Here is an 18,794-nt window from a genome sequence, read left to right as displayed (position 1 = left end):
GTGTAATGCTATTGTCGGTGGCTTAGACGGACTTTAAAGCATGTCATTCTGATGTACAAATCTGATAAATCATCATCTGGTGTAACAGTTGTGGATTGCTTGTCAACCTTTTAAACATCAGGCTGTTTTCTCCTTAGCAGCAGATTGGAAGATATTGATTAAAAAACAAATTTGTAGCTGGCTTTTTTCCATCCTCCTGATCCCATATTAATATTGTACCAGAACTCCTATACTTCATTTTTGAATTTCTCTGGAGTCCTAACAATGTAGTCTCTACATTCTTTCCTTGTAAAAAAAAAACAAACTAGATTTTTAGCCATGTTTTTATTTGCATGGGAATGGACATTTTACAGTATCCTTCCCCTGCCACGCCCACAGAACCGGTAGTAAAAAAATTGGAAACCCACCACTGGTCTACCCACGTTTGATTTCCTTTAATCATTCCTAAAAATACAACCTATGCTTGAAGTTCTGGGCCATAAGCATCATTGGCTTTTGCTGGCTCGCCAGATTTGCTTGGTTTTTGTATGGTCTAGTGGGATGCAGCTTTCCTGGAGCTAGGCCAGACACTCAGTTTGACTTAATTTTATTTGCATGAAATGTTAATAAAAAATATAAATAAAATTATTTTCCAGTCATGTATTTGATATCTCCTCACCCCTGCTTTAGATAAGAAAGTATAAATAGCTGTGCTAGATTGGCCAGAACCTATCTTGATCAGAGATTCTGCTTCTCACAATGGCCACTAGATACTGCTGGGGTACTCCAAGCAAGAAATGAAAAGCATCCCCTCCACCAGGTACTTGGACTTCACCGCCCCCAGCTTGGAAGTGTTCAGGATTAATAGCCATCATTGACTCAAAAATCTATTCAAGATGATTATCTCTATGTCACATACTATTGAATTCAGCAGGTTAAGAACTGTGTGTGTGTGTGTATTGTAGATGAAAGGAAGGGCAGAGTTAGACTTATCTGACAATGAGTCCTGTTAAAGGATTGCCTAGGGAGGGCTACCTAAGATGGAAGCCCAGTTCTAAATCACAGTAAAAACCAAACCAGTTGAAATTATGTAAAAATCTGATCTCTGCCATTGCATCCATAAATTGTACCATGGGAACAAGGCTTTACGGTACACATTGCATCAGGCCATTAAACAGGTTGTTTGGTGATGGCTTCCTGACCTGCATACCCAAGCAATTGTGAGCTTCATCACCATTTTTCTTATTTTTTTTTTCCAGTTTCCCACTCTGGTAGCATCCTATCCACATATCCACATACTACCCAGGTCAGATCTTTTTTGAGCTTTTAAGCCTAGTTGGCCAAACGCTGCCATTTGCCAGGCCATTCCTTTACTAAGAGTGACAAAAGCAAAGGATCAGAAAACAAAGGAGAGATGATTTATAAGATTTTATTACTGTTGATACTTGAGAATTTACATGAAAACATCATTCTGAAAAGATTCTATTTTGTGGTTGGGAAGAGGGGGTTTATCCAGGATCCTTTTTAGGCACTCTGACATATGAATATGTTCCCAGGGTGACTGTATGACTCCATATGAGCATATTATAAATGTCACAGAAGTACCAATAGAAGACAATATTCTAGCACTGATGATTTTACCTAGTTGGGTAATGAAACATCTGCAAGAAAACGAGCATCAAGGACCCCACTGTCCCCAGAAGTGGACAGAAATTGAAAGATGTTCAGAGGTTTAAGATATTTGGAACGGTCCATTTGAGAGTCAGAAAATTTTGCATTTCACCCTAAAACAGGCCTCCATTTTACTGAGATTATTTTATATTGAGATTTAACTGGGACATGATCCCTGAAGCACTATTTTGAGTATTTCTTACTCCAAAAGGCAGTCTCATTGAGTCTAGAAAACGCTTACTGTCTCGGAATATTTTCTAAAGCAGCTGGATATAGAAGAGTTGTACAACCGTGTTTCTCCAAAAATTAGACCCTGTCTTATATTTTTTTGAACCCTGAAATAAGGTTCAGGCCTTATTGCCATGCGCTCAAAAGCACGATTGGGCTTATTATCAGGGGATGTCTTATTTGGGGGGAAACAGGGTAATATAATTTTTATCCTTTTCAAAAATTGTCACCGGGACAAATCACGCTTGTATTTCCTGCAATAATGTCCTGGATCCAGTCAATATAATCGAAGACCTTGGTGTAGACGCCAGGCTCAAGAACTTGGGCACAAGGAAAGCCCCCCCAAGATACGATGCCTTGGATTTCTCCATCACAGATGAGGGGTCCCCCAGAATCACCCTGTTGAGAAAAACCAAACATGGAACATCACATTACTATCTATGAATGGACAGTGGAGCAAACAGTTCCCTTCCATTGTCCATTCCCATATAGCCCCAAATGTTTCACTTCGGTGTTCCCCAATCCAGGATCCTCATACAATTTAACTCCTAGAGTTTTCCCCCACCAGCATCAACTGTATCGGGAAGTCTGGAAATCCAGACACCTAAAAGGCACTGGAGTTAAAAACTGTAACTTGGTATGTATGTTTCTACGAGATGCCTTCAAGGCTGGATCTCTTATAGCAGTGATGGCGAATGTTTTTGGCACCGAGTGCCCAAACCGCATTGCGCTCGTGTGCGCATGCCGAGTACCTGAAACCTGAAGACCAGCTGGCTGGTGGATATGTGTGCGCCAGCCGCCTGGTCTTAAGGGTTTCTGGTGCACGCATGCACACTGGCCAGCTGTCTTCAGGTTTCCAGCACACGTGAAGATCACCTGGCACACCAGAAAGCAGGAAAGAAGAGCAGCTGGTGATAGTGCCCACAGCGTGCCCACAGAGAGGGCTCTGCGTGCTACCTCTGGCACAAGTTCCATGGGTTCACCATCACGATCTTACAGCATTGGAAACTGGCATCGTTTCTTTAGGACTCTATCTTAGAAAGGATCATCTTACCTTACATGAGTCTTTGCCTCCTTCCAGTTCACCTGCACATAATATGTTCCCTGGCAAAAATGGGTAAGCTGCTTGACACACCTCATTATGGAGTACGTTAATGTTAACACAATGAGGGACTTCGGGATTAGTCACTGAAAAAATTAAAAATAGGCGAAGTTACATAGCTCCCCCTTTCACAATTTACCACCTAGATACATAGAGGCTACATATTCCCATTGTCTCCAACCAATAGAGCTTATCTCACTGACTGGGGATAGAAAGTATTGTCTTTCAAAATAGCCCAAAGGGACTCCTGGGAAAAAATAGATTTTACCGGTAGTTAAATGTTTGCAAAGGATGGCTTTTGTCAAGATATTAATAGGTTTTAAATCAGGTGATGGGCATTTGAAGGCTTGTCAAATTCCTCCGGCACTCTATGCAAAAGTTGCCTTGTGGGAAAAGTAGGACTTTTGCTAGTTCAAGGGTCATAGAACTGATCTTGCATCCTCTGATTCCCAACATCACTGCTATAAATAAATCTGATCCTAGAAACTAGGTTTTGTTTTTTCTATAGAGCGAAGTCCCTTATTTATTTCATTTTTTCCAGGGACCTTGTGGAGGTAGAACTGATGAAGAAATGGAATCTTAGGGAACACCGTTGCCCATCCACATTCCAATCTCTTCATGGGTGACATCAGACATAGTGGGACCCTAACTCTGGTTGATAGCGATAGCTCTTAGATTTATATACCGCTTCACAGTGCTTTTACAGCCCTCTCTAAGCGGTTTATAGAATCAGCACATTGCCCTCAAGAATCTGGGTCCTCGTTTTACTGACTTTCGGAAAGATGGAAGGCTGAGTCAACCTTGAGCTGGATCGAAGGAATCGAACTCCTGGCAATGTGAGCAGTTAGCCTGCAGTACTGCACTCTAACCACTGCGCCACCGCAGCTCATGTGGTGTTTGATGTTACCTCAATAGCTTTGTCTGAGAGTAAAGAGACGGAGATCCCTACCTTCAGGAGACGTGATTGTGCCCCAGCCCATAATACGGCAAACTGAGCCCATACTGGGAGGGTTGGAGGGCAAGCTGAGAGGTGCGATGTGTGTACTATCGTTAACAGAACTGTTCAGCCTGATCAGCATGATGTCCTGGTTCAACATGGTACAGTTATTGGTACTGAGACAACACAACTTCTCCTTCGGGACTCTTATCTGCTCATCCTCATAGTGTATATGTATGTTATGCACACCAAGCCTTATCTGGATATCTTCCCTACAAGAAAAACAACAAAAAGTTAAGGAGTCACTTAAAATAAACTCTAGATCAGGGGTCACCAACCTTTCAGATCTCAGGGACCACTAAATTCATACCTTTAAATCCACTAATATGACCTAACTAATGACCGGCTGGGTGGGCGTGGCTAGATGGTCATGTGACTGGGTGGGCATGGCCAACTCGATGTCACTCGTGTCGAGGGGCACCTTGCCAGCCTCTATTCACCCCTCCCCTCCCAGCCACTCCTCGCCTCCCCACCCGGGCTCCTTAGGGCCCCAATAGGAAGCAGTTGTTGGAGCTAAGCAGCCACCATGACAAAAAGTTGGCAAAACAGCTGGCTCAGTTCGATTTGGATCTGACCGAGAAGGAGGCTCAGCAGAAGCACCTCACTGAGGATTACGAGATAGGCTTTCCAAGCAGAGGGAAGACCTGCGGGAGTGCAAGGCCAGGTACCGGCGCCTGCAGGCTCAGCAGGCTGAGATGGTCAGCCAGTTCCAGGTCATGATGCTGTCCCACTGGAACAAAGCCCTGCGGCTCTTCACCACCAGCAGTGTTTCCCTCCAGCCTTCGTCCAAAGCCCCATACCAGGAGGCTGAAGTAGACCCCGAGTCAAAATTTCTGCCCCCCTCCGACCTACACAAAAAGATCCTGAAGGGGGAGACTCTCTGCAGCAACACAAGCATTCATTGCATGTATCCAGCCCAGGGGCCATAGTTTGAGGACCCCTGATTTAGTGCAATATAAAAAATGCAAATAATCTTTCTGTGGACCACCATAATTTTCTCGAGGACCACCAGTGGTCCACGGACCACCGGTTGGTGACCGCTGCTCTAGATGACTTGGGATGGTACTTGACGTCATTTTGGCCTTCAAACAGGATCATTAGTGCTGAACAAGAAAGGGCCATAACTCAGCTTCTCCTATTGTATTTTGGGGTGGGGTGGGGGGTGAAACCTGCCTGAAACCTGGAAGAGTTACAATCACTCCATGCTGACAAAACTGAATTAGATGTCCTAGAGGTCTGGATTCGCCCAAGAAATTTATTCAGGTGATTGAATCAGCTATTCTGTTCTTTATGCAAAATCTTGAAGCGTAGTGCTGTTTAGCACTAAGCAAGCTCAGCATAGAATATGAATCAATCTCTTTCCTGAGTTGGATGTGCATTCTGTGAATGTGGCACTTATAAACTATAGGTGACTGTGTAAAAGGGTTGAGATAGAATCCATGTGATTATGGTCTTAATGTTATGATTTTGTATTGCGCACATCCTCTCTCACCCCAACCTATCTCAAAGGATCATGAGATAGATAAAGGCAAACACAAGATCTGGATGGTGCCCAATCTGCTCTTGTTTTGAAGAGCTATGAAGTGCCTCGCCCAGGCCTTTGACAAGGGAGAGAGAAGCCCCTCACTTCATCATGTTTTTATCTTTTATGCTTTATTGATTTTTTAAAAAATGTATTTTCTTATTGCAGCATATGGCTAATAAATTCTGGTAGGTTGCAGTCAGTCAGATATTTAGACTGGGTTTGGCATTTTTATCCACCTAACGAGTCCTTCCCAAGGACCTGGCATTGGTAGATGTTGTGGTTCCATGGTATTCAAGGGATTGTCACAGGATGTAAGCTGTTCCAAGTAAAGCTGCCTTTTGCAACTGACTGTAGTGATTTTGTCAATGTTGATGGTGTTCAGGTAATGATCCAGATATTGTGGTGCTTCTTGTAACTATATCCCAGAAAGGGATATAAATACCAGTGGTGGGATTCAGCCAATTCGCACCTATTCGGGAGAACCGGTTGTTAACTTTCTAAGCAGTTTGGAGAACCGGTTGTTGGACGAAAACTTATTTTGTTTTTTTTCCACTTGACGGGGCTAATCCTGTAAGGAAGGCAGGAAGGAAACATTCTGGTGTTGTTTCTAGCCTAATCTTTATTGCCCTGCTTACTAGAAACTGCCTCTCTGGTTAACCCTTATTATATTGTAACAGATAAGTCGAAGTGCCCATCCATGTGAGTGAAGTTGAGTTGGCCACGCCCATACGGTCACATGATCACCGAGCCAAGCCTACCCAGCTGGTCATTAGGCAGAGAACCGGTTGTTAAATTATTTGAATCCCACCACTGATAAATACTATGGTGAAGAAGAAGGAGTATAAATACTATGGTGAAAAGGAAAGATATAAATACTGTGGTGAAGAAGAAGGAAATTCTACCATAAATACAAACAGCATTGTTCATGGTATGATTGTGGAGAGCAGAAGTAGCAGAACGCTCATTCAAAATGCACAGAGAAGTCACTAAAATTAGCAGAAACATTATAAAAAATCTGGATATCTAAGCAAGATCTCCCTCAGCCCTTCCACATTCTGTAATGCCCTCACCTGTTGCAGTGTGCAGCGGTGATCACCCAATTGTGGTTGAGCAAGGTCCCAGAGCAGAATATCCCTGCAGAGTTATACAAGAGTACAAGGGAACGATGTTCATTTTCGTTACATTCCAAACCTCCAATGATCCGATCAAGAGGGGTTGTTGCTGCAAAAAAAAATCAAAAATCAAAAAACAAGGAAGTTCACTGTTGGCTGTGGAGTCGAACACAATTGTTTTTATTAGTAGTGTTTCTATCAGTAACTAATTTTGGAGGGGCACAGAAGACTGTGGGACACGCAGCAGCAAACCTGTTGTCAGGTTACGACATCGTCTCAAATAAATTGCATTTCCAAACATATAGTCTTTGATGAAATCTTTCATTTATTGAGCACAACAATCTGTCCCCGACTCCATCATAGTCAGCACTGACCTTCTGACCCCAAACCCTCCCTTTCTGTTCCCCAATTCTCTGCGTCTCATTGGCCATCTTCCAAGTCACTCTCCCCATATCTACTACTTCAGCTCACAGGAATGTCCCCCCTCCCATCCCATCTCCTAGGGGATAATATCTTCAGGGAAAATACGTAGGTGAAGAGTCAAGTGTCCTCTTCTCTTCCTTATGTCAGCACTGGAGTGAATGTAGTTTGGAGTGCTGACATCTGTTGAATAAAATGGATTATTTGCAAATCTTCTACATGCCTAAACCTATAAAGGTAAACTACCTGTGAATCTTTAAGTGATTAATATGTCTATGTATGTATATATGTGTATGTGCGTGTGTATATATGTATATAACAATAGTACTTAGGCTTATATACTGCTTCATAGTGCTTTATAGCCCTCTCTAAACTGTTTACAGAGACAGCAAATTGCCCCCAACAATAATAGTGTTTCTATTAGTACACTAATTTTGGAGGGCACAGAAGACTGTGAGACACCCAGCATCAACCCAGTTGAATAAAATAGGTTTATTAATTTGCAAATAATTATGGATTATTTGCAAATTGTATGTATGACTATATATATGGGAGGGAGCATACTGCTTCCCTTTCGCCTTTCAGCTCCAATCCAGCAGCCCTCAAGCAGTCCCATTCACGACAAACCATTTTATACCAAATTTATATTTGCAGATAATATTTATATTTGGTATAATATTTGGTATACCAAATATAAATTTGGTAATATATATATATATGTATGTTTTATGGTTTTATGAAAGCAAAAATTCATTAAATATTAAACAGAGATGCTAGCTCATCACACTCTAAAATAAGATATGTCCAGGACCTTAACACTTAACACATTAGTGAAGAAGGTTCTGCTTTGTTAGTGGTGCTAAAATTTAGGGGTAGAAACACTTCCAAGACAGGGGAGTTCTATGAAAAATGGAATTTAATTTATGAATTTGGATGGGAGGTAGATAACATTTGGATTTAGTTCATTAAAAATAGCTTGAGCCAACACTGATGGCAGTAAAATCCCTTACATGCAATTTTGATATTTGTTTCAGAAGCAGTGACCCATATGTTGGACGCTGTATAATGCAACAAATCTAACAAAATGGGAGTTAGGTTAAATGCAACAGATTTGTTTTACCAGTTTGGACACAAATCCATGGCCATTTCATACACCATTTTTAAAAGACTATCCTAAGACTAAAAATCCCTCCCCAACTTTTTTTCTCAAAGTATCTTGTAATATGTTATCTTCCTCTATTGAAGTCAGTTGCCACATAAATGGAAACATGAAAGGAAGCTGACTATACTATACTTGGGATGATATATATTTTAATTGGCTGGTTTTGCTGATATGAATCAAATGTATCCATATTATCATTACACATGCAGCAATGGTCTTATTCATTGGCACCAACCGAGCCTTCTTCCCCCACCCTCTACCTGTCACCTGCTTGTACATCTAGAGTTAGTAATTTCATGCAGGTTTACTCATGTAACTGGAGGTTTAAACCAAAAAAGACATTTAAAGCTCCATTGTCCAGGCTCTTACCATAAGAAAGGCATAGTAGTATCAGAAGGTTTGCTAGCATTCCGATCAGTGCCATAGTTCCAGCTCTACGTGGCAAACTGTTTGCCCGGACTTCAGAAATAAGAATTTTTTTTGGCAAGAATGTAGAGTTCAAAATATTTGATTAATCACTTTGTTCTCTTCCTTTCCGAGGCCCAGGCACAGATGTGAAAAAAATACCAGGTTCTCACCCTTATGTAACTTGGCTCTACGTCAGTGGTGTCAAACTCAAGGCTGGATCTGGGTGCTTCGATCTTGCCCGCGGGGCTGCCCTATAAGCAGCAAATGCCTGGCCCACGGTTCCTCTGCCAGTGAAAACAGAGCTCGGGAGGGCAGCCCTCCTGAGCTCCGTTTTCACTGGCACAGGGTTGCAGGAGGCCATCGCAGCCGAAAATGGAGCTCACGAAGGCTGCAGGCAGCACTCCCAACTCTGTTTTTTCTGGCAGAGGGTTGCAAGAGGCCTCCACAGCCGGAAACAAAGCTTGGGATCCTGTTTTTGCTGGCAGAGCGTTCAAACCACCACAGACACCCCCAACACGAGGGATGTCGAGCTGGCCAGGCCCACCCTGGCCCCCCGAGGTCAAACATAATCCTGATGCAGCCCTCAATGAAACTGAGTTTGACACCCCTGCTCTGTATCATGCAGCCTGAGGCACGAAAAAACATTGATAGAAAGACTGGATATGTATCTCAATAAAAACAGACCCTTCCGGAAAGCAAAACCCCCCAAAATGTGATCAATGCTGTCTATATGAGGTGCAGAATTCAATTCAGCTTTAGAACAGAAGGAAAACAGATTTTTTCCCCCTAACTGGAAATATTTTTAAGCCTCAAAAAGCCAGGGGAGTTAGACCATACAAAGGCAACTCACACTCCGTTGATCAGTTTGTCTGTGTGGTGCGGAAAAATGATTGTTCCTGTATTATTAATAGCGGGGGCAACTGATTTAAGTCCAACAATTTTCAGTGTTGTGAGACTGGTTTGAAAACTCTTCACATTTTCCATTCTAGGATCCAGTTTTGAAAAAATGGAGATCAAGGAAAGCTGGCTATAGCAATAGCACTTAGACTTATATACCGCTTCACAGTGCTTTTACAGCCCTCTCTAAGCGGTTTACAGAGTCAACCTATCGCACCCAACAATCTGGGTCCTCATTTTACCGACCTCGGAAGGATGGAAGGCTGAGTCAACCTTGAGCCGGCGATATTTGAACTGCCGAACTGCAGCTAGCAGTCAGCTGAAGTAGCCTGCAGCGCTGCACTCTTAACCGCTGCGCCATCTCGGCTATGCACAACACTGGATGGACGGACGCTCTTCCACAGCTGCAATTTGTTTGAATTTGACTTCGTTAAAATCAGCCTCAACCTTTAAATTTCGTATCTGCCAGAGGCCTGGATTTCAACTCCTAGAATTTTGCAACAGGGATGGCAATTGTGGAGAATTATGGAAGTTGAATTCTATACAAGCTGGGGAAGGGTACCCAGATATGGTTGGATATCATATATGGTATCAGACTGGGTTGTCCACAAGCCATAAAGGGGCCTTAGAACCTGAGTGTTAGATATTAAAATGGCTGGCTCAGGAATTCTGGGAGTTGAAGTCCACAAATCATAAGGGGGCATAGTTCCCCACTTCTTGCTCTAGAGCAGTGTTTCTCAACCTTGGACGCTTGAAGATGGGTGGACTTCAACTCCCAGAATCCCCCAGCCAGCGCTGCTGGCTGGGGGATTCTGGGAATTGAAGTCCACCCATCTTCAAGCGTCCAAGGTTGAGAAACACTGCTCTAGAAGCAGCTGCATTTTGAGGTTTTGACGCCAGTACCGCCCTCAACTGACCACGTGAGAGATCCCGCGAAAACGAGGGGCGGAGCTAGAGCGTCCTTTGCCGCCCGTTCTTCCGGCGCTGCTCTATCCTCCCCGTCGCTGGTTCCGGCGTCTCGGTGGCCTGTTCTGCAGGTGAAAGTCACTTTGAGGAAGCCGCTGTTTCGTCGGGCTCGTTGCGGTGAGAAGCCGGGGACTCGCTCCCAGCCGAGCGGGGAGGAGGAGGAGGAGGAGGCCAGCTGCTCGCTTCGCCCTCGGAGGGGGCCTCGAGAAGGCCCGGTGGTGATGGCGCCTCCCCACCCCGAAGGGGAGCCGTGCCCGTCCGGGTCTTTGGGTCTCAGGCTGCCTCGGCGTGTCAGTTGGGGATGATGGGGGTTGGAGTCCAGTGCATGAGGTGGCAGCCACAGGAGGAGGAGGAGGAGGCCGGGTCCTTCGGGAGCTTTGGACCCCAAATAGCCACAAATTCTGGTTCTGTCTCGGTTGGTGGGGAATTAAATGAAGTCCGCAGGACCCCGCCTTTCCTTCCCCCGCCTCCCCTTTGATCCTCCCCTTTGATCCTTAAAAATAATTTAATTTTTCTTTCTTTTCTTTCCTTTCTTACTTTTCTTTTTTCTTTTTTCTTTCTTCTTTCTTTCCTTCCTTCCTTCTTTCCATCTTTCTTTTTCTTCTTTCCTTCCTTCCATCTTTTTCTCTTTCTTTCTCTTTCCCTATTCTTTCCTCCCTCCCTCCCCCTCTCTTTCTTTCTTTCTTTTTCTCGTTCCTTTTTTCCCTTTCCTTTCTTTCCCTTTCTTTCATTTTCTTTCCTTCCATCTCTTTTTCTTCTTTCCTTCCTTCCATCTTTTTCTCATTCTTTCTCTTTACTTTCCTCCCTCCCTCCCCCTCTCTCTTTCTTTTTCTCATTCCTTTTTTCCCCTTTCCTTTCTTTCCCTTTCTTTCATTTTCCTCCTTCCTTCCATCTTTCTTTTTCTTCTTTCCTTCCTTCCATCGTTTTCTCCTTTCTCTTTTCTTTCCTCCCTCCCATCTCTCTCTCTCTCTCTCATTTTCTTCTTAAAGATAATTATTCTTAAAAGGGGTATTTTATCACTTACAGCTTTTATGTACCATGAGAGCTTATGCACCGAAGACAAATTCCTTGTGTAACCAATCACACTTGGCCAATAAAGAATTCTATTCTTAGCACCCACCACCCCTCAAGTACTGCAAAAGGGGGCTCAGGGAGGGAGGAGGTGGGTGGAGGAGGACAGTTTGGGTGAAATCTTTCCCTCTCCCATTTGTCCTGGGAAGAATTTATTTCCATTCATAGCAAGCTCTTTGGGGTCTGGCCCAAGGACAGTCTTCTCTATAACGCAGGCAGTCCTCGGCTTATGACCACAATTGACCCCATGTTGCGAGAAATTTGTTAAGTGAATTTTGCCCCATGATATGACTTTTCTTGCTGCATTTGTTAAATGGATCACTGAGGTGTTAAGTTTAATCACTGCGGCTGTTAAATTAGTAACCCAGTTGTTAAGTGAATCTGGCTGTCCCATTGATTTTGCTTGTAAGAAGGTCGCAAAAGTTGATCCCATAATCCTAGGGACATTGCAACTGTCATAAATAGGAACCAGTTGTCAATCATTGGAATGTAAATTGCATGGCCATGGGGATGCTGCAACGGTCGTAAGTGTGAAAAATGGTCATAAGTCACTTTTGTCACCAAATGAACTGTTGTAAGTCGAGGACTACCTGCAGCAAAAGAAAGCTGTTTCAAAAGAATTGTGCACCCAAGCAGACTTAATACAAAAGGTAACCTTCCAGCCAAATGATATTATCCCACAAGCTTAATAAACCATCATCATTACTAGTTGGAGCAGTATTTCTCAACCTTGGAAGCTTGAAGATGGATGGACTTCAACTCCCAGAATCCCCCAGCCAGCGCTGCTGGCTGGGGGATTCTGGGAGTTGAAGTCCATCCATCTTCAAGCTACCAAGGTTGAAAAACACTGAGTTGGAGGATTGTGTGCCAGTATTTCTGTTTGGCCTGGATAGCTTGTCTTTTCATCATAGATTAGCACTTACATGAAGACTAGGAACATTGGCAAGAAAGTTAAGTTATATCAGATTTGGGCATGAAGTGTCCCTTTCCCCTTTGCTTTTGCTTTGCTTTTACTAAAACAGCTTGATTTTCCAATAGCAGAATTGACACAAAAGCTGGGGTAGCCTGAAATGCAATGAGGCAATATCTATGGTTCAGTGAATGGTGGGAAGCCACTGGTTTACCATGTTAGGTCAGTCACGAGTCAAGCCCTCCTAAAATGGTTTTATTTGGGTATCAGATATGTGAACGCAATAACTGTTTCGTGGTCTGAGCATAGGGGGCTGTTGAACCCAGCTAACGTGTATAAATTTTCAGTGCTTAATATTTATTTATTTATTTATTCGATTTATATGCTGCCCTTCTCCGGAGACTCAGGGCGGCTTACAATGCGTTAAGCAATATTACAGTAATGGGTACACTGTCTCACATGTGGCATGCCATTTTTGTTATTGTTTTCCTGTCTGCAGGCAAGGATACCTTTGTACCTTTCATCCCCACCCATAGGTAATCGTTTTAGGAAAGGATCTATTCTGTTACGTAAAGTATCAGGCAGTCTCTGTTAAAGAGACACAACTAGCAGTCTAATGAAAACATAAGATTGCTTTCTTCTTCCCATTGCTCAGTTGAAAGATTTTAGGAGCTGCTTAGAAAGCATCACTTTGGTAGATGCAGCTTTCTTCCAAACTGTACCTAATTGAACTAATAAACAAACAAGATGTTCATTTAGTCATTTGTTCAACGTTCAGACATTTAATTGTTTATTAATCTGATTATCCTACCAACCACACCCATTTTTATTATTTTGGGCAGAAGCCAGCAAGCAGAACTGCAGAATAAAGTATCTGCTTCAAGCTTAAGGGTGAAACCATATCTCCAATCTGTTATCAGAAGGTTTTTAAAAAGGGAGAGGTGTATAAATGTATTAGATTAAAAGAGCTATTAGTCAGTGGTAAGGGTACCAAGGCTTTCTCTTATTTAGCAGGAAGGGATTCCAGACATATTTCTATAGCTGATGTGAGCAGAAGATTTAATTTCTGGTTCACTGATCACAGATAGGAGAAATGGACTGTACCGATAGTCCTTGACAGTCCTAGTCAGGCAACTCCGTTGTTAAACAAAACTGTCACTAAGTCCAATCACATGACCACAAATGTGCTAATGATTTTATTTAGCTTTCCTTTGTTTTACAGTGTCCAAAGAGCTGGGTGATGCCAAAGGATGAGAAAGGTTTCCAAAACTTGACTTGTGAGGAAGCCAAGTAAAAGGGTAGATCTTATAGTCCCTTTCCCCCATTCCTCTGTCCTTTGGAATGCTCACTCCAACACTGATATAATTAGTAAGAAGAGAATTAATGTTTGTATTTACATTCATTGTAGAGGAAAGGATCACAAGACAGTAAAAAGGCGTACAATAAGGAGTAGACATTGATGTATAAGCAGGATTCTAATTAGAATAAAATATCTATGGCAATCCAGTATCAAATTCTTTGGGGGATAAAATTGTCATAGGGAAAACTTGATCTTTTTCCTAAGGGAATGTCTTCTAATAGTTGACATTTTGAAGCACCAGGATATATCAACTTCCTGATTTCATATCTATTTTCAGAAAAAAAAAGTATGTCTGAAGCCATAAAACGCAACATAGAGAACTACAAAACAGCTCCATTTGACAGTAGGTTCCCCAATCAAAATCAAACACGAGGCTGCTGGCAGAACTACCTTGGTTAGTATAATCGATGCATGTGAATGTTTGCGTTTCTGCATTACGGATCAGAAAAAAGGCTTCATATTATTCTGAAATCTTTATGAAAAGTCATATTTTTCTCTATTGAAGTAAAAATAATATATTACGTACGGAAAGTTTAAGCATAAAAATGATATTGCCGTCTCTTCCTCCTATATTTAAAAACGTTAGTTACATGATGAAGAATAATTTCTTTGGATTTAACCAATTATTATTTTTTTTAGTTTTTAACACAACAAATTTCCTTTTTTTCTCTGCCATTTTTCTTTTGAACTTTTTTGACAGCTTGGGTTATAGTTTGCCCTGGTAAAACAAAGTTTTAACTATACTGTCCCGATTGCGTAAAAAAACCCACCCTCCTCAATCTTCTATTTACAGAAGATTGTAACACTCTATTTATCTTGCATATAAGAGTCACTCCAGTAGTGAGATCAAGTGCCATCTACATTTAATAAATAAAAAATAAATAAGTATACAAGCAAGAATATTGAATTGTGGGGATTTGATAATTTATTTTCTGGTTAGGCTGATCGTATAATACAAGGGTGTTAAACTCAAGGCCTGGGGGTCCATGGGGTACTTAGATCTGGCCCACAGGACTGCCCTGGAAACAGCAAAGGACCGACCCGTGGTGCCTCTGCCAGTGAAAACGGAGTTTGGGAGGGCTGCAGGCGGCCCTCCCAAGCTCCGTTTTCACTGGCAGAGGGTTGCAGGAGGCCGTTGCACCCGAAAACGGAGCTCAGGAGCCTGTTTTCTCTGGCAGAGTGCTTGGCCACCACAAGTGCCCCCGACGTGAGTGACATCGAGCTCACCACACACACCCCCGCTCCCCCCCCCCAAGGTCAAACACAACCCTGATGCGGCCCTCAATGAAATCGAGTTTGACACCCCTGGTATAACACAATATTGAATCCCCACTAACATTTTCCGTAGCAACAACTGATTGGAGATTGAGAATGATGTATCATCATCATCGTCATAAAATGTATTTGGATGTATTGGAGGGCAGAATGGTGGGTACAGCAAGATTCTTTTTTTATTTTGGCGATCCAGGTGTTGGACAATAAACAGTTTTGTAGATTCTTCAGGTTTATACACAATTCTGTTTTAAGGACTCTTCTGGGTTCTAGATTAGATGCATTTTGCCCCATCATTGGCTTGAAATGTTTTTTTTTCTCCCCTCCTGGCAGATTTCCATCGCTGTGAGAAAGCTATGAATGCCAAAGGCTCTGATCCCTATGTCTGCCAGTGGTATAAAAAAGTATACTCATCCCTGTGCCCTTCTTTTTGGGTAAGTAAATTATATAAGTCTGGCTAGAGCATTTTTATACAAGAAACCCGTTGGAGACAAAAGGAAGACACTCACTAAAAGATCTCTCCCTCTTCAGGGGTACAGCCATGAACAGTCAGGCAACCTGATGACCAAAATACTTTGGAGTAAAACTCTAGAATCCCTGGCTATTAATCATGGGTGTTGTACATCTGGGAAACAGTATATCCAGTATATCTGGGAAACAGTTGATTACAACTCCCATGATTTGCATGCCATCAAAAAAACTCCGTGTTGGAGGTGTGGTCATAAACAAGGAACGTTCTACCACATGTAGTGGACCTGCCCTAAAATTATAAAATACTGGTGTAAGATAAGAACGTGGCTGGAGGGGATAACAGAACAGAGAATAGAGATGAAACCAGAACTTTTTCTTCTGGGCATTTTTGAAGGGAAAATGGTGAAAAAATTACAATATATAACAATACACATATTAACCGCAAGTAGAATTGTCCTAGCACAGAACTGGAAACAACCAGATATTCCTCCAGACCAAATTATAATTAAAAAAATGTATGATTGTACAGAAAGGACAGACTGTCCATGGAAATGGAAATGAAGGAGAGGGAGGAAACCAAGTACTATCAAATTTGGAACAGATGGTATTTCTGGCTTGAGAGGAGATGAAAAAAATAAGGGATAATCTGTTAAATATATATGTAGAAGGTAAAATTACTGAAGAAATATAGGATATGAAATTGAATTATGAATAGAGGTTATTATAATCTAAATAAGGATGTAATTTAAGATAGAGATAAATAGAATTAGAACTTTTGTAAATATGTTTGTTATGATAGAGATACCGATATAGAAAAGCTGTTATTAGTGAAAATTTTTTGCTATGTTTTTTTTTCTTCTCTGTTTTTTTTTTCTGTGTTGTACTTTTGTACTGTGTTTTATATGTTGGAATTTCAATAAATATTATTTTTAAAAAAGTCCATTCAGAATTGTATTCAAAATACTTCTTATCCCTCCCCTTCAGGACACAATTGAGAAGTGCGTGGAAGAGTTACAATTCTAATGACATAACTCTTAACTGAGAAACAGTGATCCAAAGAAATCTCCTGGTCTTTTGCAGGTTGATAGCTGGGATGAAGGTCGGGAAAATGGCAGTTTTCCAGGCAAAATCTGATGGTCTTTTTGTCTGCCAGTCGCTCCCCTACTCAGGAAGTTGTGCTGCTGAGTTCTTTCCGTGTGGTACATCTGAAGGATTGTCTGAAATGGCTCTTGTCTGCTTGAGCGCCTGAATCATTTAATAGTACAAAGTCTTGGATATTACCCATTCTAATAAAATGCATAATACCCATGCCTGTGTTTATCCTGCTGACTCTATTAATGACTCATGAATATGTTCTACCACATGCTTTATCTATGGTAACGTTCTCAAAGAATGGGACACGTGTCATTACTGTGGTATATGTTTGTACTTTCTCACTGGACCCCCTTTGACAAGATATAAGCCTTTCCATTCATTGGGTTAAACAGCTTATATTTACATGGGAAACTCTATAGCTGCTTGTATGTTGATAACAGGACTTATCAAACCAGGGTCAGCCATCTCACACCTGGTCATTTCTCAGTTATTAATCTCATGTTCTGGGCTAAGCGAGTGCGACATGAAAAACCCACTTGGGTAGATTGCCTTGATTTCAACATATTTGAATAGCCTCATATGTCACCGCTTCTTATCATAGGCAGCCAATGAACAGATAAAGATCTGATCTTGAAAAGGGCATCAGATACCACATGGGCTCACACATTGTGCCAGGCTAACTGTTGAGCAGGCTTAGCCAACAACTCTGTTTTATGGAGAGGAGGCTGCTTTACAGAGTTAAGTGAGAATAACACTCCTATGTATCTTTCTAGGGGGGAAAAGTGGTGTTTGAGTGCTGTGTTTGGTGTGTTTTTTCTACATACTCTTAAAGGTGGTACCATATTTTCCCGAAAATAAGACCCTGTCTTATATTTTTTTGAACCCTGAAATAAGCACTTGGCCTTATTGCCATGCGCTCAAAAGCCCAATTGGGCTTATTATCAGGGGATCTACTAGGGCTAGGCCAATCAGAGGCATGTGTATTGCAATGGCACCATGCAAATAATATACATGGTGCCATTGGATGTCATATCACTCATGCAAATTATTTTTGTAATATATGCAGTGAAGTCATATTCCATGTTACCAGTTTGAAATAATGTACCTAGGAAAGCAAATACTTTAGAATCGAGATAAAAAATTTTTAGTAAGTATGTTTAGGATTATTTTTAAGAAAACATTTTTGTTTAGCTTTCTTAACAAAATCATTTTCAAACTTTAAAAAAAACTTTAAAAATTAGAAGAGACAACCCCAAACAAACTACAAATAAAGACTAAGAAAGAAATCTGCCTTATGTTTTATGTTTATCAATAGTCATTTGTTTACTAATACACCACTAGAATATAATTGCAGCAAAAGTAAAATACCATAAAATATCTGCTATAGTAACACATCATCCTTTCATTAGTAAAAAATGATGGTTTTCCAAAAAGATAAACCATACATTTCTGACATTAGTATATTATAAAAGTTACCGTAACCTAGTGGTGATTCATCAGTTTTCCTAATACAAAACCGGATTTGATTTGCAATCGTCTTGACTGTGGCAGGATCACCCCTCTGCATGGATGGCAATCTTGATAGATTGGTTTCTCCTTTGCAAAGGAGTCTATGCAAACAAAAAGCAAAGGAAACACATGCTTATGCCAGGAGGTGCAAGATAGTTAACAGGTTTTGTGCGCGTTGACCTCAAATACGGATCTGTGAAATGTCACTTGTTCATTCAAGCCAAGTGTGAATCATACGAAGAACAGCTGCAGAATTTGGGTTTGGCTAGCCCAGGGGTCTGCAACCTTAAACACATAAAGAGCCATTTGGATCTGTTTCCCACAGAAAAGAAAACACCGGGAGCCACAAAACCCTTCCCGTGCCTGACTATTTCTTGAGCGGCCACAAAACTAGCTGAATTAAACATTCTGTTTTCTTCTGAATTAAACGTTCTGTTTTCTTCTGAAACTTTTCTTGGATTTATCAGTGGTTGGCCTATTGGGGTTGAAAAGCTCAATAAATTGCATGCCGGCAGGTATCACATATTGGCGGCATATTTTGAGTGACAGGGAGCCGCAGCAGAGGCATGAAAGAGCCACATGCGGCTCCAGAGCTGCAGATTGCTGACCCCTGGGCTAGCCTAAAGAAACGAAGAGTTA

General features: G+C 41.7%; 2 protein-coding genes across 2 annotated transcripts; one reads left to right on the top strand and one right to left on the bottom strand.

Annotated features, from left to right (window-relative positions):
- Positions 1–1,394: 1,394 nt before the first annotated feature.
- On the bottom strand, positions 1,395–8,647 carry LOC117669335 (snake venom serine protease-like). Its single transcript, XM_034423683.3, has 5 exons — positions 8,566–8,647; positions 6,573–6,723; positions 3,930–4,189; positions 2,933–3,066; positions 1,395–2,277 (listed from the first exon to the last, which is right to left on the bottom strand). Exons 1-5 carry the CDS (start codon positions 8,618–8,620, stop codon positions 2,095–2,097), a joined length of 783 nt encoding a protein of 260 aa, XP_034279574.2. The 5' UTR covers positions 8,621–8,647; the 3' UTR covers positions 1,395–2,094.
- Positions 8,648–10,427: 1,780 nt separating this feature from the next.
- Positions 10,428–16,859, top strand: COX6B1 (cytochrome c oxidase subunit 6B1). The gene is made up of 4 exons (XM_034423684.3): positions 10,428–10,584; positions 14,086–14,202; positions 15,414–15,514; positions 16,632–16,859. Exons 2-4 carry the CDS (start codon positions 14,097–14,099, stop codon positions 16,683–16,685), a joined length of 261 nt encoding a protein of 86 aa, XP_034279575.1. The 5' UTR covers positions 10,428–10,584; positions 14,086–14,096; the 3' UTR covers positions 16,686–16,859.
- The last annotated feature ends 1,935 nt before the right edge of the window (positions 16,860–18,794 follow it).

This window comes from Pantherophis guttatus, chromosome 10 (genome assembly GCF_059756535.1).
Source record: "Pantherophis guttatus breed Tessera chromosome 10, ASM5975653v1, whole genome shotgun sequence".
Classification (NCBI taxonomy): Eukaryota; Metazoa; Chordata; class Lepidosauria; order Squamata; family Colubridae; genus Pantherophis; species Pantherophis guttatus.
This window is presented reverse-complemented; position numbering and strand designations above follow the sequence as displayed.